Source organism: Erpetoichthys calabaricus, chromosome 8 (genome assembly GCF_900747795.2).
Source record: "Erpetoichthys calabaricus chromosome 8, fErpCal1.3, whole genome shotgun sequence".
NCBI lineage: Eukaryota > Metazoa > Chordata > Cladistia > Polypteriformes > Polypteridae > Erpetoichthys > Erpetoichthys calabaricus.
The window spans coordinates 78286988-78312878 of NC_041401.2; the positions used below are offsets into that span (position 1 = coordinate 78286988).

The 25891-nt window shown below is 44.6% G+C and overlaps 1 protein-coding gene across 1 annotated transcript; it reads left to right on the plus strand.

The window, feature by feature from the left end:
- Positions 1–29: 29 nt before the first annotated feature.
- Positions 30–21443, plus strand: aipl1 (aryl hydrocarbon receptor interacting protein-like 1). Its single transcript, XM_028808323.2, has 6 exons — positions 30–164; positions 13846–14025; positions 14194–14382; positions 14943–15119; positions 20068–20209; positions 20447–21443. The coding sequence occupies exons 1-6, from the start codon at positions 69–71 to the stop codon at positions 20644–20646; spliced, it is 984 nt and encodes a 327-aa protein (XP_028664156.2). The 5' UTR covers positions 30–68; the 3' UTR covers positions 20647–21443.
- Positions 21444–25891: the final 4448 nt, after the last annotated feature.

A 25891-nucleotide genomic window follows, 5' to 3' on the forward strand; every position in this document is an offset into this window, starting at 1 on the left:
GTACAGTTAAATCCCTGCTTGACTCCTAGAGGACAACTGCTCAGTCCCTTTTTGATAAAGTGACCATTATGGAGAGAGCACTGCTTAGAGGTGTGGAAGGTGTGAAGAAGACCATCCTACATGGGGGAACAGGAGATCTTCCCAAGTTTGTCACAGGCACAAAGGTGAGTCCTTCAGCCATTCGTTATTAGAATCCACTTACTTCAACCACAGAAGAGCTGTAGTGTGTCAGGATAGTATAAGATGCAAAGCAGAAGCCAACTCTGTCCATTGTAATCTTGACTTAATATGCCATGGCTCACGACAAGCGTTGTCACACGGCCCTAACAGAAAAAACCAGCAGATGATGCAAGGTAGAAAATTATAAGGAGGCCGACTACGAGAAAATCACAAAGAAGTTCAAAGACTTTGAAGAATACATGCAAATATAACATAACATTCTCAAACCTGCTTAGTGCGAGTCAGAGCCCAAGGGGCTGGAGCCTTTTTATGCAGCATTTTTTATAAGGCAGGAAAGAGCCAGTTCATCAGCAGGCCCACTCAGCTCATTCACACCGGACAGGGACGACTAACCTGACACACACGTCTTTGGGTATGTGGGAGGAACACCCAGACACAGGCAGATCGTGGGGAACCAGAAAAAACAATTAATTATATAGGGAACATTTCAGGGTTTATGCAAGGATCTTTCAACAAGCGGGATGTTTCACAAGTAAACCCAGTGAAGTGAAGTGATTTGCTGTACTATACAGGCACCCTCATGGTTTACACTCAGACACCTTCATCACTAAACATGCTTGGTCTATTGTATTAGAAGGGGGTTGTGGGGTCTTTATTGTCACATGTACACCGTACAGTGAAATTCAGACTGGGTTGTGCTAATCAACATGTAACTGTTAGGCGCCATGATTAGGGACTCTGCATGTGTGTGTTCTATTAATTGTTTTCACCCTGAGAAATCTGGGAAATGCAGGAAACTGAACTGACAGAGATGCAATAAAATATCATAATAATCTCAGACCTGGTTAATCCAATTCAGGGTCCCTGGGCGCTGAAGTCTGTCCACACAACACTATGCACAAGGCAGGAAAGCTGCCTGTTTATCACAAATGCGTACTCACACAGGGTCTCAGTTTGGAATCACCAAGTAATATAAGCAGCATAGGTTTTGGCAAAAAGTTGAGGAAAACCCATGCAGACACAATGAAAATGGCAGTGCCATTGCCAGGACAAGTTGTAAGACAAGGGCTGTCTCCCTAAATGCAGCTATTCCAGGGGTCCCCAAACGTTTTTAAGCCAAGGCCTCCCAAAACATTGTGCTGCCTGGCTGGTCGCTCACTAATATAAACCCAATGCTGCAAAGAAGAGCATGATCTTGGAATCCGGGTCACTGCTAATAGTAGATGTATTAATCAAAGTACTTAACTACGACAGACTATTGACATATAGAGTATGTGATCAAATGTGGAGCGATACCACTAGGCCAGGCTAAGGCTGGATTAAGACCCCACAGAGCCTGAGTGACTTAACTCCTTAACTCAGGGGTCCTCAATCACAGTCCTGGAGGGCTGCAGGTTTTTGCTCCAACCCAATTGCTTAATAAGAAGCACTTATTGCTCAAGTAACACTTCTGCTTCATTTTAAGATTTTGAACCCTTATTGCTTATTTTAGTCTTAAACAGCCGTATTCTTGATTTTTAATGGCTCCTAATTAGAAATAACATGCAAATGACAAGACAGACCAGCATTTCTCCATTTAGCTTGTTACCATTTACACCTTCGTCTATTTATCATGCACTATTAGGTTTAATTAAATACTTGGAAGGAAAGTGAAGAGAAAAAAGTGAAGGGCTGAGAATTACTCCTCCATTTTAGCCTTCAAATCATTTGGATGAATTCCTTAGAAAGGGGAACAAAATCCAGGATATGAGAATTACCTGACATAGCAGAGTTAAAGCACTAACAAGCCATGAAATTAAATTATTGGCAAGGATTATTTTCTAATTAAGCAACAGGGTTAGAACAAAAACCTGCAGTCACTGCGGCCCTCCAGGACTGTGACTGAGGACCCCTGCCTTAACATATAGAGTTGACCGTACTTTTAACAATGCAGCAGTCTTGGGGTGGTGAACAGCGGCCTCCCCCTTGGTCAGTCTGACTCATGGATACTCAATTTAATGTGTGGTGACAAAGACACATGCCATCGTGATTCCCTGGGTGTGCAATCAGATTGCCCTGATGTTGGATCTGCTCCTGAGGCCAGGGGTTCTCAACCTGACAAGGAACTGAATGTTTCAAAATACCACAATTTGTTCAGACATAAATTGTTAAGTACTGAACTCTTATTAGGCATGAACAACTAAAGGTAATGGTTCTTCAATCCCTATCCCTAATATTATATTTTGAGATTTTAATTACTAAGACTTTTTTGCGAGTCTTCATTTTTCTTTTGAAAGACAAATGATTTCTAATTAGTTAATACTTTAATGTAAGAAGAGTATCATAAAATTTCCATACATTTGATTTATAAATAGGTTACATAAAAATTCAGGCCAAAAAAAAAATAATCAAAAACTATGCAGGCTGGTTCTGCTTCTTGGCTACACAGGCCACCCTTTAGGGTCTCCCTGTTGCTGTATTTATTTTTTAAGGAAGGATGTGATGGCATCATCAGGGTTGGTGTCACCAGTGCAGTAATCAAAAAGCCTCTTGATAAACAGAGCTCCTTCACAGAGAGCTGATGGCACTTTAAACAAAGCAGCACGTGGAAACCTTGCCATTTAATCCAGTGCTTATACTCTCAATCATTTGTTTCATCAAGGGTCCACCTTAGTGATTTCACCTGGAAAACATTGCAAAAAAAAATTGTATAGACTGGGGGTGTCCAATTCCAGTCCTGGAGGGCTACAGGTTTTCATTCTAACCATCTTATTAATTAGTGACCAGTTGTTGCTGTTAATGAACTTCTTTTGCCTTAATTATAATAGATTCGATTCAGATTGTTCTCTCATTTTTCCTTAATTAGCAGCCAAACAATAATAAGACACAAAAAGAGCAGACACACAACCAGCTAACCTGCGTCCATCACATAATATCTGAAAATAAAGAAAGGTGAAAGTCCCAGTAAGGCTGATCTGCTCAGGTCACCAAAACACTTTGACAGTGTTCTTAGAAAAAAAAAACAGAAAACCAACAAGTCATGGAACTAAATAACAGGTTTTGTTAACAGCAAGAATACGCTTTTCATTAAGTAATTGGATGAAGTGAAATTGGTTGGAGTTTGAAGCTTCAATTTAGCTGGTCATCTGTTGGCTTGCTTCACAACTCATTTGTTTGGCTGCCATTTAATGAAGAAAAGAATCAATGTGGTGTAGTGGTTAAGGCTTTTGGACTTCAAACGCTAAACTTGTGGGTTCAAATCCTGTTACAGACACTGTGTGACCCTGAGCAAGTCACTTGATCTGCCTGTGTTCCAATTTGGTAAACCAAAGGAAATGTAACCAGTTGTATCATAAATGTTGTAAGTTGCCTTCGATAAAGCTGTCAGCCAAATTGGTAAATGTAAAGCAAGGACCTACCTTTCATTAGGTGATATTCAAAGGAATGAGTCCTTAAAATTAGGGTTATTAAAATGAGAGGAAAAGAAGCTAATTAGCAGTGAAAACTAGTCACTGATTAGGAAAAGGGTTAGAATGAAAACCTGCAATTATTGGAGGATCGGAGTTCGACGCCTCTGGTATAGACGGTTATTTAAGTGTCACTCATATCGGTAAACCGGTGACGCACGGTCTCGATTCTAGCATTGTTTGACCCACAACTTTCGGGTCAAGTTACGTCAGTCCTCAAGTAAGCTGTGTGAGGCTTTGAATTGACGCGGGCGGAGAACGAGACGGGGGTGAAATCTCACGAGAGGAGCACCGTGACAGACAGCTGAGCGATGGGATTGATGCGAACTGGGTTTAGCCGGGGCGGCACGGTGGCGCAGTGGGTAGCGCTGCTGCCTCGCAGTTGGGAGATCTGGGGTCCTGGGTTCGATTCCCGGGTCCTCCCTGCGTGGAGTTTGCATGTTCTCCCCGTGTCTGCGTGGGTTTCCTCCGGGCGCTCCGGTTTCCTCCCACAGTCCAAAGACATGCAGGTTAGGTGGATTGGCGATTCTAAATTGGCCCTGGTATGGTGTGGGTGTGTTTGTGTGTGTCCTGCGGTGGGTTGGCACCCTGCCCAGGATTGTTTCCTGCCTTGTGCCCTGTGTTGGCTGGGGTTGGCTCCAGCAGACCCCCGTGACCCTGTGTTTGGATTCAGCGGGTTGGAAAATGGATGGATGGATGGGTTTAGCCGCTATGGCTTTTAAGGAACACTTTATCCTGTTTTTTCGTGTTCTTTCACGTATGTCCTGAGAGCTGCCTGTTATCACACAGGCTGAGGACCCGCAGCTTTAGTCAACAACTCCATTGGCATGTGACTACTTTGAACCAACAACTGAAGAGCATTTTGAGTTATACTTATTTAAAAAGCGCCTTGAGCATGGGAAAGGCGCTATATAAATAATCCATCCATCCATCCATTTTCCAACCCGCTGAATCCAAACACAGGGTCACGGGGGTCTGCTGGAGCCAATCCCAGCCAACACAGGGCACAAGGCAGGGAACCAATCCCAGGCAGGGTGCCAACCCACCGCAGGCTATATAAATAAAATGTATATTATTATTTTTATTAAAAACTAAATGAGACAATTTGAAGACAATTCGTTTTTTTTTAAGAACGTAAAACTCGACAGGCCGTGGACCTCCTCCCCACATGCGCAGCATAGTGGTCTCCAGTTTAAAACCCCCTGAGCTACAATAGTGGAAAAATTAGCAACTCTGTGTCTACATTTCAGAAATCTGATATATGATTCATCGTTTTAACTTTTGATGTGTATAAAGTTTGATACTCTTTATTAATGCGTTATCATAGTTACCTGTTATGTAAAGATTGCCGGCAGGCAGTGTGAATGTAATGAGTAAATTATAACGTGCAGTAGTTATAAGTATTCACCCCTTTAGAAGTTTTCACTTTTTATTTTCATATCATATTTAAATATATTGAAATAAACGTGGCATTTTTTAATACTGATGCACAGAAAATGACTCTTAAATGTCAAAGTGGTGTAAATTAATTACAAATATAAAATACAACTTAACTGATCACACAAGTGTCCACACTCCTTTGACACTCTTAAATAATGAGTGGGCAGCTGATTGGTTTAAGATATCACATGATTAGTTCATTGGAGATCACCTGACTGATCTCCAATGAGTCAGCATGGTGGCCAAACCTTCACAATGATGACTAAAAGAACACTCCAACAAACTGTGTGAAGATGTGATTGAAAAGCACAAGTCAGGGAATGAAAAAAAAATATCCAAGATGCTAAATACTGTATCCCCCTCCTTTAACCGTCACCTTATCGTGGTGGAGGGGTTTGCGTGTCCCAATGATCCTAGGAGCTCTGTTGTCCGGGGCTTTATGCCCCTGGTAGGGCCACCCAAGGCAAACTGGTCCTAGGTGAGGGATGAGACAAAGAGCGGTTAAACAAACCTCCTATGAAGAAAAACCATTTTGGACGGCGTATTCCCTTGCCCGGACGCGGGTCACTGGGGCCCCACTCTGGAGCCAGGCCTGGAGGTGGGGCTCTATGGCGAGCGCCTGGTGGCCGGGCCTGCACCCATGGGGCTCGGCCGGGCACAGCCCGAAGAGGCAACGTGGGTCCCCCTTCCCATGGGCTCACCACCTATGGGAGGGGCCAAGGAGGTTGGGTGCAGTGTGAGTTGGGTGGTGGCCGAAGGCGGGGACCTTGGCGGTCCGATCCTCGGCTACAGAAACTGGCTCTTGGGACGTGGAATGTCACCTCTCTGAAGGGGAAGGAGCCTGAGCTAGTGCGCGAAGTTGAGAGGTTCCGGCTAGATATAGTCGGGCTCACCTCGACGCACAGCTTGGACTCTGGAACCAATCTCCTTGAGAGGGGCTGGACTCTCTACCACTCTGGAGTTGCCCCCGGTGAGAGGCGCCGAGCAGGTGTGGGTATACTTATTGCCCCCCAACTTGGAGCCTGTACATTGGGGTTTACCCCGGTGGACGAGAGGGTAGCCTCCCTTCGCCTTCGGGTGGGGGGACGGGTCCTAACTGTTGTTTGTGCGTAGGCACCGAACAGCAGTTCGGAGTACCCACCCTTTTTGGAGTCCCTGGAGGGGGTGCTAGAGGGCAAACCTTCTGGGGACTCCCTCGTTCTGCTGGGAGACTTCAATGCTCACGTGGGCAATGACAGTGAGACCTGGAAGGGCGTGATTGGGAGGAATGGCCCCCCTGATCTGAACCCGAGCGGTGTTTTGTTATTGGACTTCTGTGCTCGTCACGGATTGTCCATAACGAACACCATGTTCAAACATAGGGGTGTTCATATGTGCACTTGGCACCAGGACACCCTAGGCCTCAGTTCGATGATCGACTTTGTGGTCGTGTCGTCGGACTTGCGGCCACATGTCTTGGACACTCGGGTGAAGAGAGGGGCGGAGCTGTCAACTGATCACCACCTGGTGGTGAGTTGGCTTCGATGGTGGGGGGAGGATGCCGGTCAGGCGTGGTAGGCCCAAACGTGTTGTGAGGGTTTGCTGGGAACGTCTGGCAGAGCCCCCTGTCAGAAGTAGCTTCAACTCCCACCTCCGGCAGAACTTCGACCACATCCCGAGGGAGGTGGGGGACATTGAGTCCGAATGGGCCATGTTCCGTGCCTCTATTGTTGAGGCAGCTGACCGGAGCTGTGGCCGTAAGGTGGTCGGTGCCTGTCGTGGCGGCAATCCCCGAACCCGCTGGTGGACACCGGCGGTGAAGGATGCCGTCAAGCTGAAGAAGGAGTCCTACAGGACCCTTTTGTCCTGTGGGACCCCGGAGGCAGCTGATAGGTACCGGCAGGCCAAGCGGAATGTGGCTTTGGTGGTTGCTGAGGCAAAAACTCGGGCGTGGGAGGAGTTTGGGGAGGCCATGGAGAATGACTTTCGGACGGCTTCGAGGAGATTCTGGTCCACCATCCGGCGTCTCAGGAAGGGGAAGCAGTGCAGTGTCAACACTGTATATGGTGGGGATGGTGCGCTGCTGACCTCGACTCGGGACGTTGTGGGTCGGTGGGGGGAATACTTCGAAGACCTCCTCAATCCCATTAACATGCCCTCCAATGAGGAAGCAGAGCCTGGGGACTCAGAGGTGGGCTCCCCCATCTCTGGGACTGAGGTCACCGAGGTGGTCAAAAAACTCCTTGGTGGCAGGGCCCCGGGGGTGGATGAGATACGCCCGGAGTTCCTCAAGGCTCTGGATGTTGTAGGACTGTCTTGGCTGACACGCCTCTGCAACATCGCATGGACATCAGGGACAGTGCCTCTGGATGGCAGACCGAGGTGGTGGTCCCCCTCTTTAAGAAGGGGGATCGGAGGGTGTGTTCCAACTACAGAGGGATCACACTCCTCAGCCTCCCTGGAAAAGTCTATTCAGGGGTCCTGGAGAGGAGGGTCCATCGGATAGTCGAGCCTCGGATTCAGGAGGAACAGTGTGGTTTTCGTCCTGGTCGCGGAACAGTGGACCAGCTCTACACCCTTAGCAGGGTCCTGGAGGGTGCATGGGAGTTTGCCCAACCAGTCTACATGTGTTTTGTGGACTTAGAAAAGGCATTCGACCGTGTCCCTCGGGGAATCCTGTGTGGGGTACTCCGAGAGTATGGGGTACCGGCCCCCCTGATAAGGGCTGTTCAGTCCCTGTACGATCAGTGCCAGAGCTTGGTCCGCATTGCCGGCAGTAAGTCGAACCCGTTTCCAGTGAGAGTTGGACTCCGCCAGGGCTGCCCTTTGTCACCGATTCTGTTCATAACTTTTATGGACAGAATTTCTAGGCGCAGCCAGGGTGTTGAGGGGGTCCGGTTTGGTGGGCTCAGGATTGGGTCACTGCTTTTTGCAGATGATGTTGTCCTGTTTGCTTCATCAGGCCGTGATCTTCAGCTCTCTCTGGATCGGTTCGCAGCCGAGTGTGAAGCGGCTGGGATGAGAATCAGCACCTCCAAATCCGAGACCATGGTCCTCAACCGGAAAAGGGTGGAGTGCCCTCTCAGGGTTGGTAGCGAGATCCTGCCCCAAGTGGAGGAGTTCAAGTATCTCGGGGTCTTGTTCACGAGTGAGGGAAGAATGGAGCGTGAGATCGACAGGCGGATCGGTGCGGCATCCGCAGTAATGCGGGCGTTGCATCGGTCTGTCGTGGTGAAAAAGGAGCTGAGCCGCAAGGCGAAGCTCTCAATTTACCAGTCGATCTATGTTCCTACCCTCACCTATGGTCATGAGCTATGGGTAGTGACCGAAAGAACGAGATCGCGAATACAAGCAGCTGAAATGAGTTTCCTCCGCAGGGTGTCTGGGCTTTCCCTTAAAGATAGGGTGAGAAGCTCAGTCATCCGGGAGGGGCTCAGAGTAGAGCCGCTGCTCCTCCGCATCGAGAGGAGTCAGATGAGGTGGCTCGGGCATTTGATCAGGATGCCTCCTGGACGCCTCCCTGGTGAGGTGTTCCGGGCACGTCCAACCGGGAGGAGGCCCCGGGGAAGACCCAGGACACGCTGGAGGGACTATGTCTCTCGACTGGCCTGGGAACGCCTTGGGATTCTCCCGGAAGAGCTAGAAGAAGTGGCCGGGGAGAGGGAAGTCTGGGCATCTCTGCTCAAGCTGCTGCCCCCGCGACCCGACCTCGGATAAGCGGGAGACAATGGATGGATGGATGGATAAATACTGTATCTGGTGAAATCAATCATTAAGAAAAGGAAATGGTGTGGCACTGCTGTGAATCTGCTACAGCAGGCTGTCCATAACAACTGACTGATGCTGCAAGAAGACAAGTGAAAAATACAATGAAAATTGAACTTTTTGCTCATTAGACTAAACCCCATGTTGGTGTAAGCCACACACTGCACATTATCAAAAACACACCATCCTTTCTGTGACGCATGGCTGTGGGAATACTTGTCTGCAGCAGGCCATGGAAGGCTTGTGAGGGCAGAGGGGGAGATAAATGCAGAAAAACATGGAAAACCTGATTAAGTCTGCAAGAAATCTGGATGTTGGAAGAAGATTTGTTTTCTAGCAAGACAACAAGCACAAGATTAAATCCACAGCTGCCCAAGGCTGGCTTAAAATGTTAATGTCTTGGAGGGGCTGAGTCCGAGACCAGACCTCAGTCCAACTGAGAATTTGTGGCTGGACTTGAGCACAATCGCACACTCATGGTCCTTATGTGGCCTGGTAGATCTTGAGCAGTTTTACAAAGAAGAATGGAGAAAAGTGCAGTATCCAGATGTTCAAAGCTGATAGAAACCTGTGCATGCAGACTCAAGGCTGTCATAGCTGACAAAGGTACATCTGCTAAATGGTGACTTTTATATTTAGTTTTATATTTGTACTTAATTTAGACCATTTTCACTTTGACATTAAAGAGCCTTTTTCTGTCGACCACTGTCAAAAAAATGAAACCCACTGTGAGTGGATATTGTATAACAATGAAACATGTACACTTCCAAAGGGATGGATTCATTTTTAGGCACTGTACTGTATATAAGAATATTTTATGTATAACAAATAACTTGACCTTATGTAGAATTAAAGGGTATGATCTCTGCATTCATTTTCAGTTAATCAGCAGTATTGATAAATACAGCTTGGTGTCTCAGCCTCTAAATGAAAGTTAATATGTTTCCAGTCTGCACAAGTATTAGAAAATAAACACAACTACTTTATTATTTAACTTACTGTATTTTTGCAAATGGCAGTGTCTTCTGTTAACTTGATTTATGTTATAGTCCTACATTTTCTGGATTAATTCTTTTTAAACCCCTCATCTAGGATCAGTGGACGCAGACTAGTGTAGTTGGAGTTTTTATTACTGTTTTTCTGTCCATTTAAATTAGTCTATATGGGTGTTGCATGCCTTTGCATTCTTTCTGTGTTGCCTTCTTTGTGTAAATCTGTGTAAATTCTCTATGTCTTATAGAGGGATGAATGATCAGGCAAGGCAAATCCAAAATAATTGGGTTGCCAACTGGGCAATGCCCCATTTAATTCAAACAAAAAAGGAAAGCTTCAACTGAAAATATGCACTCAATGGCATCATTTAAATGGCACTTTAAACTGGCCACTTGATGTCTACAATGATTCTCTCTCTGGTGAGATCAAGTTCAAATGAGACGCCATCTTTTATACCCGATGGACCAGAAGGGTGGAGCTTCTTTAACTCTGTTGCCCTCAAAGGGCAGTATCTCTAGGAAAAATTTAACAAGACTCTTAAAGACAGTGCCCCCTCTTGTCCTGGGGAGGTTCCACATACCTTAGGTGAGCATGGAAGGCGATCCTCTGGCAGGTATGCGCAACAGCCTGTAGTCAGATGACACCATATGCATTATGGACTGAATTGTTCCAGACGCCATGCTGGTGCAGTGATTAGTGCTACTGATTTGCAGCCTCAGTTAGCCTGTCTGTGCGTTGGGGTATCCTGATTTAGACTTCTTCAGGGTCCCACCAGCACCACAAAGACATGTATGTTGCCTGATCGGTGTTTCTTCATTAGTCCAGGTGTGTGTGTGAGGGTGTCCTGAAATAAATGGGCGTTTCTGCATTGCCTCCAACAACCCCTTATTGGAATAAGTGGGTCGGAGAAACAAATGAATGAATTATTCATCTTGACTCCAATGAACATCCATCACATATTGATTCCTGTATGAATGTTTCCTTGAACATTTCTTAAAATGGAAACACTGATCTTTTTAATCACTTAAGCCATTTGCCAACAAACAGGTGACTTTTGGGCGGATTTTTGTCACGTGACTTATATTCTGGTAGAAGGAACACAATTTTCCATTTCTCCAAGCTGGCAGATGATAAGAGAGCTGCAAATAAGGGGGGAAAGCAGGAAAAAAAAAATCAGATGGCAAAGGGTGTAATGGATTTTTCAAAAGCATATCGCTGGTCAGAGCTGAGGTACTTAAGAGAAGGGGACATCCCCTGTACAATAATTACGGACCACTTTCTTCTGACCGGTGGTATTCTGCGCACTAGATGGTTTCAGAGAGGGCAGTGAACTCCTTCCTTTCAAAGCGCATTGGGCTCTTTTAATAACAGGAAGGCAGCCAGCTCCAAGAAAGTGTCGTTGCTTTCTGCTGATCTGCCGTCGGTTAGAAGAAGCACTAATATGTTGTGCTGCTGATGTGAATGTGCTACCCTGTGGTGCTTATGTGTCTGTATGAGGACACTCTGCTGTATTTCCCGTAAGGGCAGTAAAGCTATCGATCAAATCAATCAGCTACACTCGCTCAGGGAGCTGAGTGGGGCTGGTGAGTGGTGTGGTGGCCTGAAACAGATGCATCATCACTACCATGGATTTCAGACCACTTTTACGAAATAGACGTCATTAATATCATCAATTTCACATCACTTCCATGAAGCACAGATGACATTATCTCCACTTTACAGTTTCTGAAGGCAGATAAGATGGCCACATGTGAACAGTTTAGTCACAGTCCATCTGTTTGCTCTTAGTCCATTGAATGAATGTTATTGGTCCCTTAGGAATGCACCAGAAGGTGTCTGCTAAGCCTTCCGGGAGGTTTGGCAGGGTCTTTCTCAGTGATATGAGTGACACTAACAACCCCCTTTTAGTCTTCTACTACTTAAAAAACTCAGCATTTTTATAGCTTTTACCTCATTATAACATTTTTGTTATTTCAGTACAGTTCAGTCTAAAATATTAGTAAAGGTTGCAGGAGAACAGAGATAAGAGGCCAAGAAATAGCCAGGATGTCACAGGGCACAGGGAAGGCTAGCTCTGGGTTCTCAGTATGACACTGGGTTTTGTCCTATTGTTCATCACTCTTATTTTAGAGCAAATGACTGTTCTGAGATGTAACTTGTAGAAATTCTCTAATGACTCTGCATTTACGGGTGTATTAATAAAGGGGTTGAGGCTGACTATAGGAATCTGATATCTGATTTGTTTCTTGGTGCAAAGCAAAACCAAGAGACTGGTTATTGACTTTCACTGCAGCAAAGAGCCTCTATGTCTGGTCATTATTCAAGGACTGGATGTAGAGGGGTGCACTGCTACACGTACTTGGGGGTCCAAATAAATGACAGTTTTGACTGGTCTTGTTGCACAAACACAGAACAACTAAATAATAAAGGGCAGAGCTGGCTCTTGTTTTCTTAGGAGACTACGTTCCTTTAATGTGGAAAGTAACATCCTTCACATCTACTACAACTCTGTCATAGCCAGTGCGATTTTCTATGCTGTGCTGTGCTTGACTGGTAAAATCACATCAAGAGAGGCCCAGCATATCAACAAGCTCATTTAAACGGCAGGTTCAGTTATAGGACAAACTCTCGACCCCTGGAAGTAGAAGTTAAAGAGAGAATGAAGACAAAACTGAGTGCCATTATGAGCAATGCTGCACATCCTCTCTTTAACACACTAAGACTGAGAACTTTCAGCCAGCGAATTATTCAGCAGAAGTGTGCCAAGAAACGCTAGTGGGGGCTCCTTTATACCAACGACCATACATCTGCATAATGCCTTACTGGGACTGTCATGTCAGAAGTTTCTTTTTCATTTTCTTTATTTATAGTCAATCTGGTGTGTGTTTAGCTCATAGTCTATTTATCTATCTATCTATCTATCTATTGAACTTCTCTAAAAAGCCACATTTTTCCATAGGGACAAATAAAGTTCTGTTTACCAATCTAAACTTATACAGAGTTGATCAAGGCTGTCTACACAGGTCTAAAATAATCAACAGACATTTTTTAATTTGTAAAAAAGTGAGGATATTGTCCTTAAGTGCTGTTTGCGTTAATTTTTAAAACTGAAATGAATAAGCCGGTACACAAACAGGGGGCACAGGAGTTAGTACAGCTCCAGAGTGTTGGATTCAAACCCTGGCTTGGTCACTGCTTACATGGAATTTTCACCTTCTCACTGAGCGTCCTAGGGTGTTTCACTGGATACCTCCCTTGTCCTGGTGGTGTACAGCTTTAAGTTAACTGACAACTGTAATTTGGCCATGAGTGGGCATGGAAGCCTGTGAATGACTGGCACTTATCATATACAGGGTTAGTCTCTTCTTTGCACCCCTTATTGCTGGGATAAAGCCCCACTTCCAGGGACCAAAAACTGCTTAAGTAGTTTGGAACACAGATGGAGTGAGGAAAATATCATCTGACATGACACTATGCCTTAGCAATGTGAGTTACAGCCAACAAGACAAGGGGACGTCTTTTGTTCTTACAGTGAATGTTACGTGAGAAAGCAAACGGTGTAATTAAATGCTCTGAGCAGTTGGTCCCTCACGTGAGTCTGTTGAACATTTCTTGGACAGCCTGACTATTCTTTATACCGCTTTCTGTAGGTTCCACATGATCTATCACTTAGTTACACCTGAAGGTTACTTACTCACTTAGACTTATGTGTTGTTTGAATCCTTTGAAATGTGGCCATGACAACAGGCATGTAAAACGTTTTGTGACAATAAGGGCTGTAAAAGACTCTAAATGTAAAAAATTAATGATGAAGGCCATGTTGTGCTGCTGATCCTTCCTACTATACTTAATGTAGGAGGCTAAGACCAGTTCCATGTATTTATCCATCATTATTGGCAGGTCCATAAAAGAGCTGGTGAACCTCTATCAATTTTTAGCAGACCCAGACACACTCTAATTTATAAAAATTATGACATTCCATCAAACATGTACTCAACACTGAAGAAAACTTACCTGATGCCTCTTCCTTGTATGCTCATAGGTGACCTTCCATTTCCGGACCCTCCTGTGTGACACAGAGCAGACGGTGGTGGATGACAGCAGGAAAGTTGGTGTACCCATGGAACTGCTCATTGGGAACATGTTCAAGCTGGAGATTTGGGAGATTCTATTGACCTCCATGAGAATTGGAGAGGTTGCCCAATTTTGGTGTGACATAACAGTGAGTGCCAGTTCAAGTGGCAGTGGCTGTGGCTTTGTTCTGGATGAAGAACAAAGAGCTGTAGCCAGGAAATGAAATATAGAGTCTCTGAGGTCTTACTGTAAGTAGGTCTTCTTGAAGCCTCTTGATGACATGATTTTTTATGTGTTTTTATCTCTTTCACTTCAGCACACTGGATTGTACCCCATTGTGGCCAAGAGTCTTCGACGTATTGCTGATGGGAAGGACCCTGTTGACTGGCACGTTCACACCTGTGGTATCGCCAACATGTTTGCCTATCACAGCTTGGGGTATCCTGATTTAGATGAGCTACAGAAGGAGCCTCAGCCACTTATTTTCGTCCTTGAGTTGCTCAAGGTGGGGGCACTGTTTCCTCCTCTCTTATTACTTTATCTGTTGGTAACTCCAAAAGGGCTACCTTCACAGCTGAGCTACAGCCATCTAACTGGTACAGCAACTTGTTCAACACTTTTTATGATCTCAAACTTGATATTCCATTTATATTAATAAGCTCCTTATAGGACCACCAGAGTGCCAGTGCTGGTGCTGATAGTGTGAGACAACAGCTTGACATGTTCTGCCTAAGCAGGCCTCCCACTACCTTTTTGCATACAGGATTTGTGATGCTCCTTTCACCCAGACCTTAGCTATTACATAAAATTAAGTTCTTCTACACGGACTTCACAGACAGAATCTTGTTAAGGGTAAACTTTGCACAAGTCTTCTAAAGTTTTTCTTCATGCAGATACCAATAGACACATGGAATAAATTGCCAAGTAGTATGGTGGAGAGTAGAACATTTGGGACTTTCAAGACCCAACGTGATGTGATTTGGGAATAGTTAGGTGAATAGGACTGGGTTTAATGGCCTGTTCTAATCAAAATGTTTCTAATGTTCCCTTTCCTGGTGAGATCAGGTTGACCAGCCCAGTGAGTACACACGGGAGTCTTGGGCTCTGAGTGATGAGGAGAGGATGAAAGCTGTGCCCATTCTTCACGGTCAGGGAAATAAACTCTTCAAACTAGGCCGGTATGAGGAGGCCACCAATAAATACAGAGAAGCCATTATCTGCCTGAAGAACGTGCAGACCAAGGTAAGGATGGCTATGTGGCCTGTGTTCATTTTTCACTGGGTATTCTTGGTATGTGAAACATAGACTTGGGTTAGGGAGGTCCTCATCAGTGGTTCCCTGCCTTTTCCACTTCTTTAGAGTCATGTCCCTCTGTTGGTAACACACTGGTATGGTATCTCTCTATCTCAGCACATGGCACACAAACACCACTTGGCATGATTAGAAAGGCTTAATATAAGTCCACTGAATTATTGTTAGTTTGACTCCAGTTGATAGAAGAATTCATTGTGATAAAATAACTCCTGGCAAAGAACAGCAGTCAACTATTTCATGACTTTGTACTTCAGTGCAGGCATACAGACCAACCAAGCTGCCTGTTTTTTTTTTTGTGTCTGCATCAGGTTAACAATTCAAAAGTACAACCCCTGAGGCTTTAGCTAGCCCAGTACATCTACCAAGCATCAACCTGTCAGACAGCCATTAAGTAAAAAGGCCAGGTGCGAAAAAAGCTGAATAGTCTCCATTTCATTTGCTTATGACAGTTTAACAGATTTTATGTTCAGATGTTTGACCCTTTATGAAATTATATTTTCTAGAGATGGGCTGTATAAAGTGGCCAGTTTTCGTGACCAATGACAACTCTATTAAAATGAATCTTGTGTTCTTGAGGAGCATCCCAAACACCTCCAAATGGACATTTCTAAATGGTGTATTCATTTACCTTTACTAGGAAGATGAAATGCATCATTTCTGGCAAACATTGTCCTGAAATGAGCAAGCAGAGAGCTGATGTTTCTTTAGGCAGCACTTTTAACTTTCATTATTGGTTTTGTACCAGCTTAGCACAGCAGCACCTTGCATGTGGCAGGTAACGACCCTGGAGGAGATGGAAGTTCTTCACAGCGCTCACCTAAGTAGACATTCTCAATGGCCCAATGTAGAAGTGCATGTCCTGTATGAAAAAATCCACATGGATGTGGGGAAAACATATAAGCTCCATAGAGTGACCTAGAAATCCCAGAAAAAGTAATCTCCGTATTCTTCTACTGATAAATGCACCATAAAATTTCACACTGAGGGTCTTCCATCCCACTTATCTCTTAAAGTATGTGAAAGTTGTCATTCCTAGTTGCCAGGTTTTTCGTACAATTTCTCCAACTAACCCGAAGGTAGTACAAATAGCAACCAGGATGATGCAAAATCATCTGAGACCTTAATGACTGCTGCACTCCTGCATTTTGTTTCCTTGGTTACTTCAGGTTCTTTCAGATTCCCAAAAACATCTGCGTCTGGGTGACTGGCAACTCAGATTGTCCTGCCATGAGTGAGCTGACGTAGTGCTCAATGCTGTGGTCTTCAAGCTAGGTGGGTTAGCCTCTGGCGCCCATGATCAGTTGTTGTAGTAATTTACTGTTTGGCTCAACAGAAGTGATCAGAAAGAAATTAACAGATCAATTCACTAAAAAGATAAGCAGTGAGAATCAGGACCCTAATCAGTTCAGAATCTCCATAGAGCTCCACTTTCAGTGTGTGAAGGTGGAAATGGTAAATTGACTTTATACAGATATTCAAATTTAAAAAAGAATGAACTCTTGCACAATTATTAAGGCCATTGGATAAAGATTTGATTGTGTGTAGGAACCTGGCACTGCGCCATAAAACAGGCAAAGGAGGGGTGTTGTCCTGGCCCCTCAATTTTGGACAAAAGTATTTTTTGAACACTTTTTTGTCCTTTTAACGTACACCCTGAAAAAATGGTTGTACTTTGTCAGTGGTCAGATAACTACATTGATAGGTGGTCCTAACCAGTGCAGTGTAAACACTCATCCATTCAGTTCACTCCGACCCCATTCTGTTTTGAAACACCACAAGCTAAATCCTAAAACAGGAGTCTTTTGTGGCAATTTTTCAACATTCGTATATTAGTTCTGCGGTAGAGTGCACTACTGGTGATTTTATTTTTATTTGTAGTTATGTGTTTAGCAAATGAATTGAGCTTTCTAACTGAAGTAGCTGTGCATGTATAGTTTGTTGATCTTTCACTAACACTTGTAAGTACCTTATCCTGCGGATTGATGAATCTGTTAAAGTAGACTCATGTTGGAGAAAGTCAAAGATATAACCTTATTAGGTTTTTCTCTAGCAGAATTAATTAATAACATAATGAGATATCCATTTAATAAACTAGGGCTCTCAGCCCCCTGCTCGCTTCGCTTGCCCACCCCCGGGTTTGGTTTACCGGATATACAATTTGCTTGTCCTTTATTACCGGCCCCGGGCATGGTTAAATCTTTCTCGCAGGACATATAACGCTGCCCATGTTGTGAACGGGAGGCTGCTGAACACGCACTAAGGAGAAGCAGTTGGATCATCTGCTGTATTTCTGCTGCTGCTGCTGGCGAGCTACGTGTTCTGTTTGTCGCGCTGCACGTCGATCATTTAAAAGCCTGTACAGCAGCTGTCCTTTTGCCTCTGACACTCGCGTTGTGAAGGGGAGACTGAACGCACGCTAAGGAGTTGCAGTCAGATAATCTGCTGGCTTGTTGCTGCTGGCGAGCTGCTTTTTCTGCTTGTCGCGCTTTGCGTCGATCATTTCAAAGCCTTTACAGCAGTTGCCCTTTTGCCACTTCGTGTCTCTGCTGCTTGTGTTGTGAAGGGGTTGGGTGCTGAACGCACACTAAGGAGAAGCGGTCGGATCATCTGCTGGCTTCCTGCTGCTGCTGCTGGCAAGCTGCATGTTCTGCTTGTCGCTTGTCGTTGTTTTAAGAGCTGGGAGCACATGAAGTGTGTCTGCCAAACGCATTCCAACAACTGCTAGGTTAGATGTCTGTGAACTAGTTTTAAATGTTGTCTTATTGCCTTGTCTTGCGTGATGTTAAAATGTCTCTCACGGGACGTCAAATTGTCTTCCAAGAAGATCACGTCTCATCTCCCTCCCGGGATATTTTTTTATAATAGAGATAAATAATCTGATTTTATCATATCCAATTTTAGTCGTCATCTTCCAATTTTTATATGGTGTCAGAATGTTTTTGACTAGACTTTTCTATTAGAGGTTTTGGCGTAATTTTTACGGTTAGCTGCCTTCCCTGACACCAACTCTCTCCATTTACCCGGGCTTGTAGTGAGTATTAATTGTTACTTCACTTATTATTGGGTCCAAAAGTGAACATAAAGTTTCATTTGGCAATGTAGCCTAAATGTCAACGCTCCTCCTCAGAATTTCAACCTAAATGATGGTCACGAGCGGTAGTTTAAATTTGGGTATCCTGAGATTGGTGGCTCAGCTGCTGGCACACACAGAGTCGAAAACACATTAAATCATTTTTAGACGCAAAATTCATTTGCATTACGAATTCAAATTGCCATGTTTTGTTACTAAAATAAGCTAAAGACATGTTCCTTCTTCTAAAAATCCAAGGGGACAAACATCCAGCCACTACTCCAAAATTGCTTTGTAGAATGAAGGAATTCAGAAAAGGCATGGATGGCGATGTTCAATGATGTATGACACTCCAGATAGTCATGGCAGGCTCTTTAGACCTACAGGTCATTAGCATCACCCAACTATTAGATCACTACTTATTCTCATCAGCATCGAAAAGAAAACATGCACTTTTATTTACAAAAGCAGGCATTTAAGCAACCTTGAACAGTGAGGGCCTTTCCTTTATTCCCCACAATTGCTTCAGGACTTTGTGTTTTAACTGAAATCATTGCACTTCTGTTGTTACAACTTGAGTGGTGCACTTGAAACAGCAGTCCCAAGGAAAGTTATTTATTTACAATAAACAAAAAAAAATTTTTTTAAAAATCAAAAGAAGGATTTGCCTAAAAGGCTACACAGAGCAAACACAGCCCAATGCAAAATCCAATACTCAAGAAGAAAAAAAAAACCAAGCAAAATATTAAGGATCCAGAAAAACAATACTCATGATAGAAGTCAGTCAGTCATTCTCCAACCCGCAATATCCTAATACAGGGTCATGGGGGTCCACTGGAGCCAATCCCAGCCAGCACAGGGTGTAAGGCAGGAACAAACCCCGGGCAGGGTGCCAACCCACAGCAGGGCACACACACACCCAGCACACACTAGTGATAATTTAGGATCGCCAATGCACCTAACCTGCATGTCTTTGGACTGTGGGAGGAAACCCAAGCGGACACGGGGAGAACATGCAAACTCCATGCAGGGAGGACCCGGGAAGCAAACCCAGGTCTCCTTACTGCGAGGCAGCAGCGCTACCACTGCGTCACTGTGCCGCCCCATGATAGAAGTGCACTCTCCAAATGTCAGTGGACCACTGAAGGAACTGCTCCCCACCCTCAAATATATATGCTGTGGGCGGTCCTTCAAATGTAACATCAGGGTGGCCCCACCTCTTGAAATTTACATTTACTTATTTGGCTGACACCTTTATATCAGGAGTAGAGAAGTGGCAGTTAAGTGCAACCTCCCAAATGATGCATTAAGTTAAACTATAAAGAAAGGTACATGAGAAATAGTGTGATTGTCAATTAGCTGACACATTTATGTCCGCATTTATTCGTAGGTATACATGAGTATTAGAGCATGTATTCAGTCATAGATATAGATGAGTATTAGAGCATGAATTTATAGTTTTTAGGTCTTCCATTTGGAGCACAGGCAGGTGAAGAGACTTGCTCATGACACAGTGTCAGTAGTGGGATTTGAACCCACACCACCAGAGTTTTTAATCCAAAGCCTTAACCACTACACCAGCAGTTCTACGCACACAGCAGAGAGAACACAGGAAAACAACACACAATACATTGAAACTAAATAATAAATAAATAGACCATCAACAAAATGTACATTATTAATGAAAATACATAAAAATAACACAACAGAAGCAACAAAAAGGACAAAAGAAATAAAACAGACATAAGCCATGGAGCACACCCTGGCTGAAACATAATATCTGCCAAGCAATGCCTTTCTTTCTAGGAGAAAGCCTGGGAGGCCCCCTGGCTGAAACTGGAGAAGATGTTCCACACACTGACTCTGAACTACTGCCAGTGTCTTTTGAGGTTGGGCCAATATTACGAGGTCTTGGAGCACACCACTGACATTATCACCCACCACCCTGGTGAGTCTTTAAATGACATTTCATCTCGAACCGTGTCTACCTGCCAAAACAGTCTGCAGAATTTAGCAAGCCTAGTATCCCAAACTATCCCATCTTAATTTTGTCATTCCTATTACGGATTGTATCCCATTCCCTCTTAAATTGCCATGATTTCTAATAGAACATGCTTAATCTGTGAGCTTCTTGCTATTTATTTAGACATCTGCATGACTGATCCACTCTTGAATTGTATAACAGGTGTCCTTAAAGCCTACTACCTGCGAGCCAAGGCGCATATGGAGGTGTGGAATGAAGCCGAAGCTAAGCAAGATTTCCAGAAAGTTCTTGAGCTGGACCCCACCATGGCTAAAACTGTCAGGAATGACCTGCAGCTGCTTTGCATGAGAATGGAAGAGAAGAGGGAGGAAGAAAGATTGAAATTCAAGGGGATGTTTTGATCTAATCATGGAAAAGTGTAGCCTATGGTGGTCTGTCACAGGCCTTCACTTCCAGATCTGCACATTGAATGTGCTGGGAGTCCTTTGGATCTGGACTGTGACCGATAATAAACGCTGTCACATCCTTACTACACAAAGTGTAGCTTAGCACTTAAGGCTTTTATGATGACCTGGGAGTCCCAAAGCATGAAAGTCCCAAACTGTATTTCCAAAAATGCCCACTAAGGGGGAGATCCTGTCAAACACCCCAGCTAGACGCAAAACGGGCCTATTACTGTAGAATCTTTATGAAATAAAAAAGTTTATTCTTAGTGAAAAAATCTAACATAACAAGAAGCTTCATTGAGTGCAAAGTCATAAAGGAGTTGCCTAAACAGTGAGGCAGTTCAAAGAGAACAAAGTCCCAAACAAACTATCCAATCGTGAAGTCAAAAAACAGAAAATGAAGTAAAAGAAATCCAAATCATGCTAAGCACAGAAAATCACAGTAACTCACCATCTCCGATCACAACTGGAAGGGACCGCCATGAACTGTGGGAGACCCTTCAGATTTATAGGGCAGAGGACAACTCCTAGCAGTGATTGGCAGGTAGCTCCTCCCCTTGGGGAACCGCCCACAAAACACGTGGAATATAGCACAGGCATAAAGAGCAAAGCACATAATGAATGTAAGTAACATTAAAAAAATAACCCAAAAGTGAACACAAAATGCATAAAACAAGGATATGAGCTCCAGCAGGGGAGGAGCCCTGGCCTAAATACAGTAACAAGTTTGGATTTTAAATATCAAGGCTGTCAGTCCTTGATTCTTGATCTGTGCCCCTTTTCCTCCTACTTCCCGTAGGTGAGGTCATTTGGTGATAAACTCACATTCCCCAGAACCACTGTTGGTTTTCTACTTTTTGAGGCTCGATTTAAATAAAGCTTGGAGGCCCCTTGTTAAGAAGAGAGAGGTGTGCCTTTTGTAGTGCTGAATGTGATGAGAGAGCACATTTATCCCCCTTGTTGATTATGATCAAAGAGCGGCAGGAAGGGTGAGGTGGGGGTCTGTTAGCATGCCCACCACCTCCAGAGCCTAGTTATCATTCCCCATCTTTGCCATTTTCTGTTACAGATGGGGGCCCCCTGGTGGCTGTGAAGCTGTACGCACTCATTCACTTTACTTATGCCTGGGGCTTCCCAAGGCCCGTAAACACCAGACAGGTACATTCAAGTAGACATAAATTACAAGTAAATGAATAGATAGTAATTAATCAATTAATAATAACAATTAATAACAAAGACAGCAGCAGTAACATGTGTGCTGACTATACAATAGATAGACTACCAGGAGTAGATCTGAGGGCAGAGGGGAAGCACAGCGCTCAGTGACCGGACAGCCTTGGGCTGGAAGCTTTTGCAGAACCTGATAGAACTGGTTTGGATGCTTCAGTACCTTCTGCCAAGTGGAAGTGGGACAAGGTGAGCCAGCAGCCATACCACCCGCACTTCAGAACAGGTCATCCACCTGAAGTTAAGCATGTTCAGGCCCAGCCAGTACTTGGATGAGAAACCAACCAGGAAAGGTTTGGGTTGCTGCTTGAAGAGGCGTTGGTAAGGTCAGCAGGAAATGCTTACCCCAATGCACTGATGGGGACACTGTGCTGTACAAATGGAGGCCCTGACTCTCTGTGGTCAAAGAAGATCCCTGAGCATCCTTCGGAAAAAGCAGGGTGTTATCCCGATGTCCAGGCTAAATTGCCTACCATGGCCTGGTCGTTCTGGCCCCCTGATCATCCCCTGACTCTAATTGGCTATCTATCTCTTTCACCACTTCACCACCTAACAGCTAATGTGTGCTGAGCATACTGGAGCAAAAATGGCTGCCGACACATCATCCAGGTGGGTGCTGCACATTAGTGGTGGTTGAAGTGGCTCCCCGTCTCTATGTAAAGCAATTTGAGTGTCTTGAAAAGCGTTATATAATTATAAAAAAATATTATTATTATAAAGAGACCACGGAAGTGTGGGAAGTTAGTGTATTTGAATGTGACTTGTCACATCCAGGGCTGTTTCCTGCCTTGCAGCAAGTGCTGCTGGAATGGCTCCAGCACCAGGTGACTTGGAGTCAGAAATTGATCTGTGCTCATAAGGCACTCAATGTAAAAGCAGACTTTAGCTGTGGACTGTGACATCTTGCCCTGCACAGCAGCACTTTTCTCATCCTTTCTAAATCTGAAGCATGGAGTCTCCTACTTGACATTGGCATAGCCCAGTGTAGACTGCACTCTGGGACTGGATACCCATTGCCACTCTTCCAGTAAAATGTTATTCCCTGTGCTCTTCATCCCCCCACCTTGGACAAGAACATCTCCATTAGCGGATAAGAACATCGCCCATCCTGAATGATGGCATCATCTCAAATGTATAATTTCCTTGCCCACGTAATTGTTCGCCGCCTCTGAAAAGTTCTCCCTACATAAGTGTATTGTCTCATTTAATTGAATCATGTGAACTGAATAACTGGACAAAGTATTACAATTAAATGAAGAAAGGCGCACATTTCTGAGGCTGACATTTGTATGGAGGCTCTGCTTCCGCAGCCCATTCACCCATCCTGGCAGTGGCGCCGTTTTGGTGAGGGGGGTGGGTGGATAATAGGGTCCTCCCTGATAGGAAAGGCTAACATTCCTTAATTTCTGCTGAGATTGGAGCCTGCATGATGTTTCATCACATGTAAGCACTGGGGCAGAAAAGAAGCACAAATGTGGACCCCTAGAGCACTTTTCTGTTTATAGGGCAGACTAAATTAATATATAATTCAAAAGTGATATACTATATTAGAAGGAGAAGAAAGGGGGAATAATGAGATACAGAGTAGTGGGACAGAAAAAAGGGAAAGGAAAAGAGAAAAAACAAAGAGGAATATAGTCCCAATGGCCACCCCTGCTTGTCTTATCAGTCATTTGGCCCTAATGGACCTCAGGCAATTAGTCTGCACTGCTGCTTTTCCTTATAATAAGTGGCCTAAAGTTCAGGGAATGATGGGATGGCCGGAGTGGGCTGTAATGGGGGCTGGTATACATATCAAGCAGCTCTCCCAGATTTAACGCTCCTTTTCTCTCTTGTTGCACAGATAAAAAGCAGTAAAACGTCCAAAAAACAAACTTGTTTTGGAGAATCTGCACTAAGTAGAGTAAAGAAAAAAAACTATCGGCATATTTGTCCACATGCGTCATTTCATGCGTCAAGAAGAAAGCTGCGGCGCTGTGATCCCCCTATCCACCGCCCGCCCCCCAAAAAATCTAAACCGGAATGCCCCGCAATAAAACGCCCCCCTGCGGCACCGACGGGTTTAGTTGACATTCAGCCTTCAAACGGAAAGCCGCTGAGCTTTGCGGACGCGACTGCCAGCAAGTCGAATGAGGGCACTCGGGCTGAAGTCGCACTCTGCAGTGCCCTGAGGCGAGCGCCGGTACTGGAGCGAGTGATCCATTGTGATGTTCTCAGTTGGCTTCATCTCAAATCTTTCATTGTTCGAGCTGCACGAAGCAAAGCGAAGAATTGTACCCCCCAGCAGCGACAGGGCGGTCGGATCAAGGAGCTCGGACCTGGGGACAGCTTCTCACCCTCCGTGTATAACTCTTTTGGTAAACATCATGGCCAGTAAAACATGACGGTCTTTGAGGGGCTTAAAAATCTGTAGCATCTCTTATTATAGCCGGGACTGAGAGGTATTAACAGGGAGGCGAATTTAAACATACCCACCCATTATTAAAACGAAAAGCGTTGTTAAAATATGGAGATGGTGAACAAGAAGTAGTAGAACTCTAGTGGTGTGGCGCATGAGAAGTGTGATGGCGACAGGGGCCACATTTAAACAGGATCAAGACCAAAGCGTCGGGGCAGCGCAAGTAGAAGACGAAATGGGAGATGACGCAGTTAGTAGTATAAAGGGGCGCGTGAGAAGCATTCAGGGTAGAACATTTAAATGCATGCGCCCACTCCTTAGAAACATCAAGCTGGAGTGTGAGAAACTCTGTGAATGTAACGTGGCAGAGTATAATTCACCTGCTGAAAAGAAAAAAAATAGGCTGAGGCCTGATAAGTATTAAGGCGGTGCATTTAAAATGTTCTACACGTAAATATAGTCCAGCGATCCCTAATCAGCATGAAGGGGGTGCAAAGGAGTGCCGAGTGTGAGGGAATTCCGCACTTAAATATATCCACCCATTAGACTTTGGAGGACTAAGGTGGTGCAGGAGAACTATTAAGACTGGAGGTAGGTAGTCCAGAGACGCAGTGGCAGTGCTGCTGCCTTAAGGAGACGGGGTTCACATCCCAGGTCCTCACTGTGTGGAGTCTGCATGTTCTCCTCGTGTCTGCAGTTTCCTCAGGTTAGGTGGATGGGAGTCGCTAACTGGCCCCATGTGTGTGTATGTGTGTGCTCACCCTCAGATGAACAGGCGTCATGTCCTGGGGTTGTTCCTGCCTTGCACTCTCTGTGCATGCTGGGGTCGGCTCCAGCTCCTTCGCAACCCACCTCAGGATTTACCATGCTTTAGTCATTTAAATACTATATATCAACCATTCAAAATATTAAGTATGAGATGGCACAATTAAATACACCCGCCCAATGCAAGTGCTAAGGCTGGTGCAGGAGCAACACTACAAATGGAGAGGAAGCACAGTGAGACACTCAGATCCATTATTAGCCTGAAGGGGAGCCACACAGGGTATTAAGTGTGAAGGAATGGCGCTGGTTAATAAACACATCCATCAGATGACGTGGGAGCATTAGGATTGGGAGCGGTGGGATGACACAGCACATCCACCCATTCAAAGTTTTAACACTGAAAGATCAAGATGGGGGTATTAATGGGGTATTAAAGTAACCAGGAGTAGAGGAGTGACATGTATTAAACTATCAAGAAGTTGAAGATAACAGCTGCCATTCAGAGCGTCAGTCCCGATATGTTAGAGAGAGTTTGGCAGGAATTTGAATACCGCCTCGATATTGTTACAGTTACTCGTGGGGGGGCACATTGAACATTTATAGACAATGTGGGAAACACGTGCATATAACGGTTTTTATATATGCTTGTCTAATTCAATAAATATAGCTCTTTGAAACTCCGATATTCTTTTTGGGACACCCTGTATTGTGATTATGATTACCTTACACATCTAGCCAAAGCGACTTTGTGGCATTTTAGACACAACTGGTTACATTTCTGTTTTGTCTTTCCAATTGGACACCAACAGG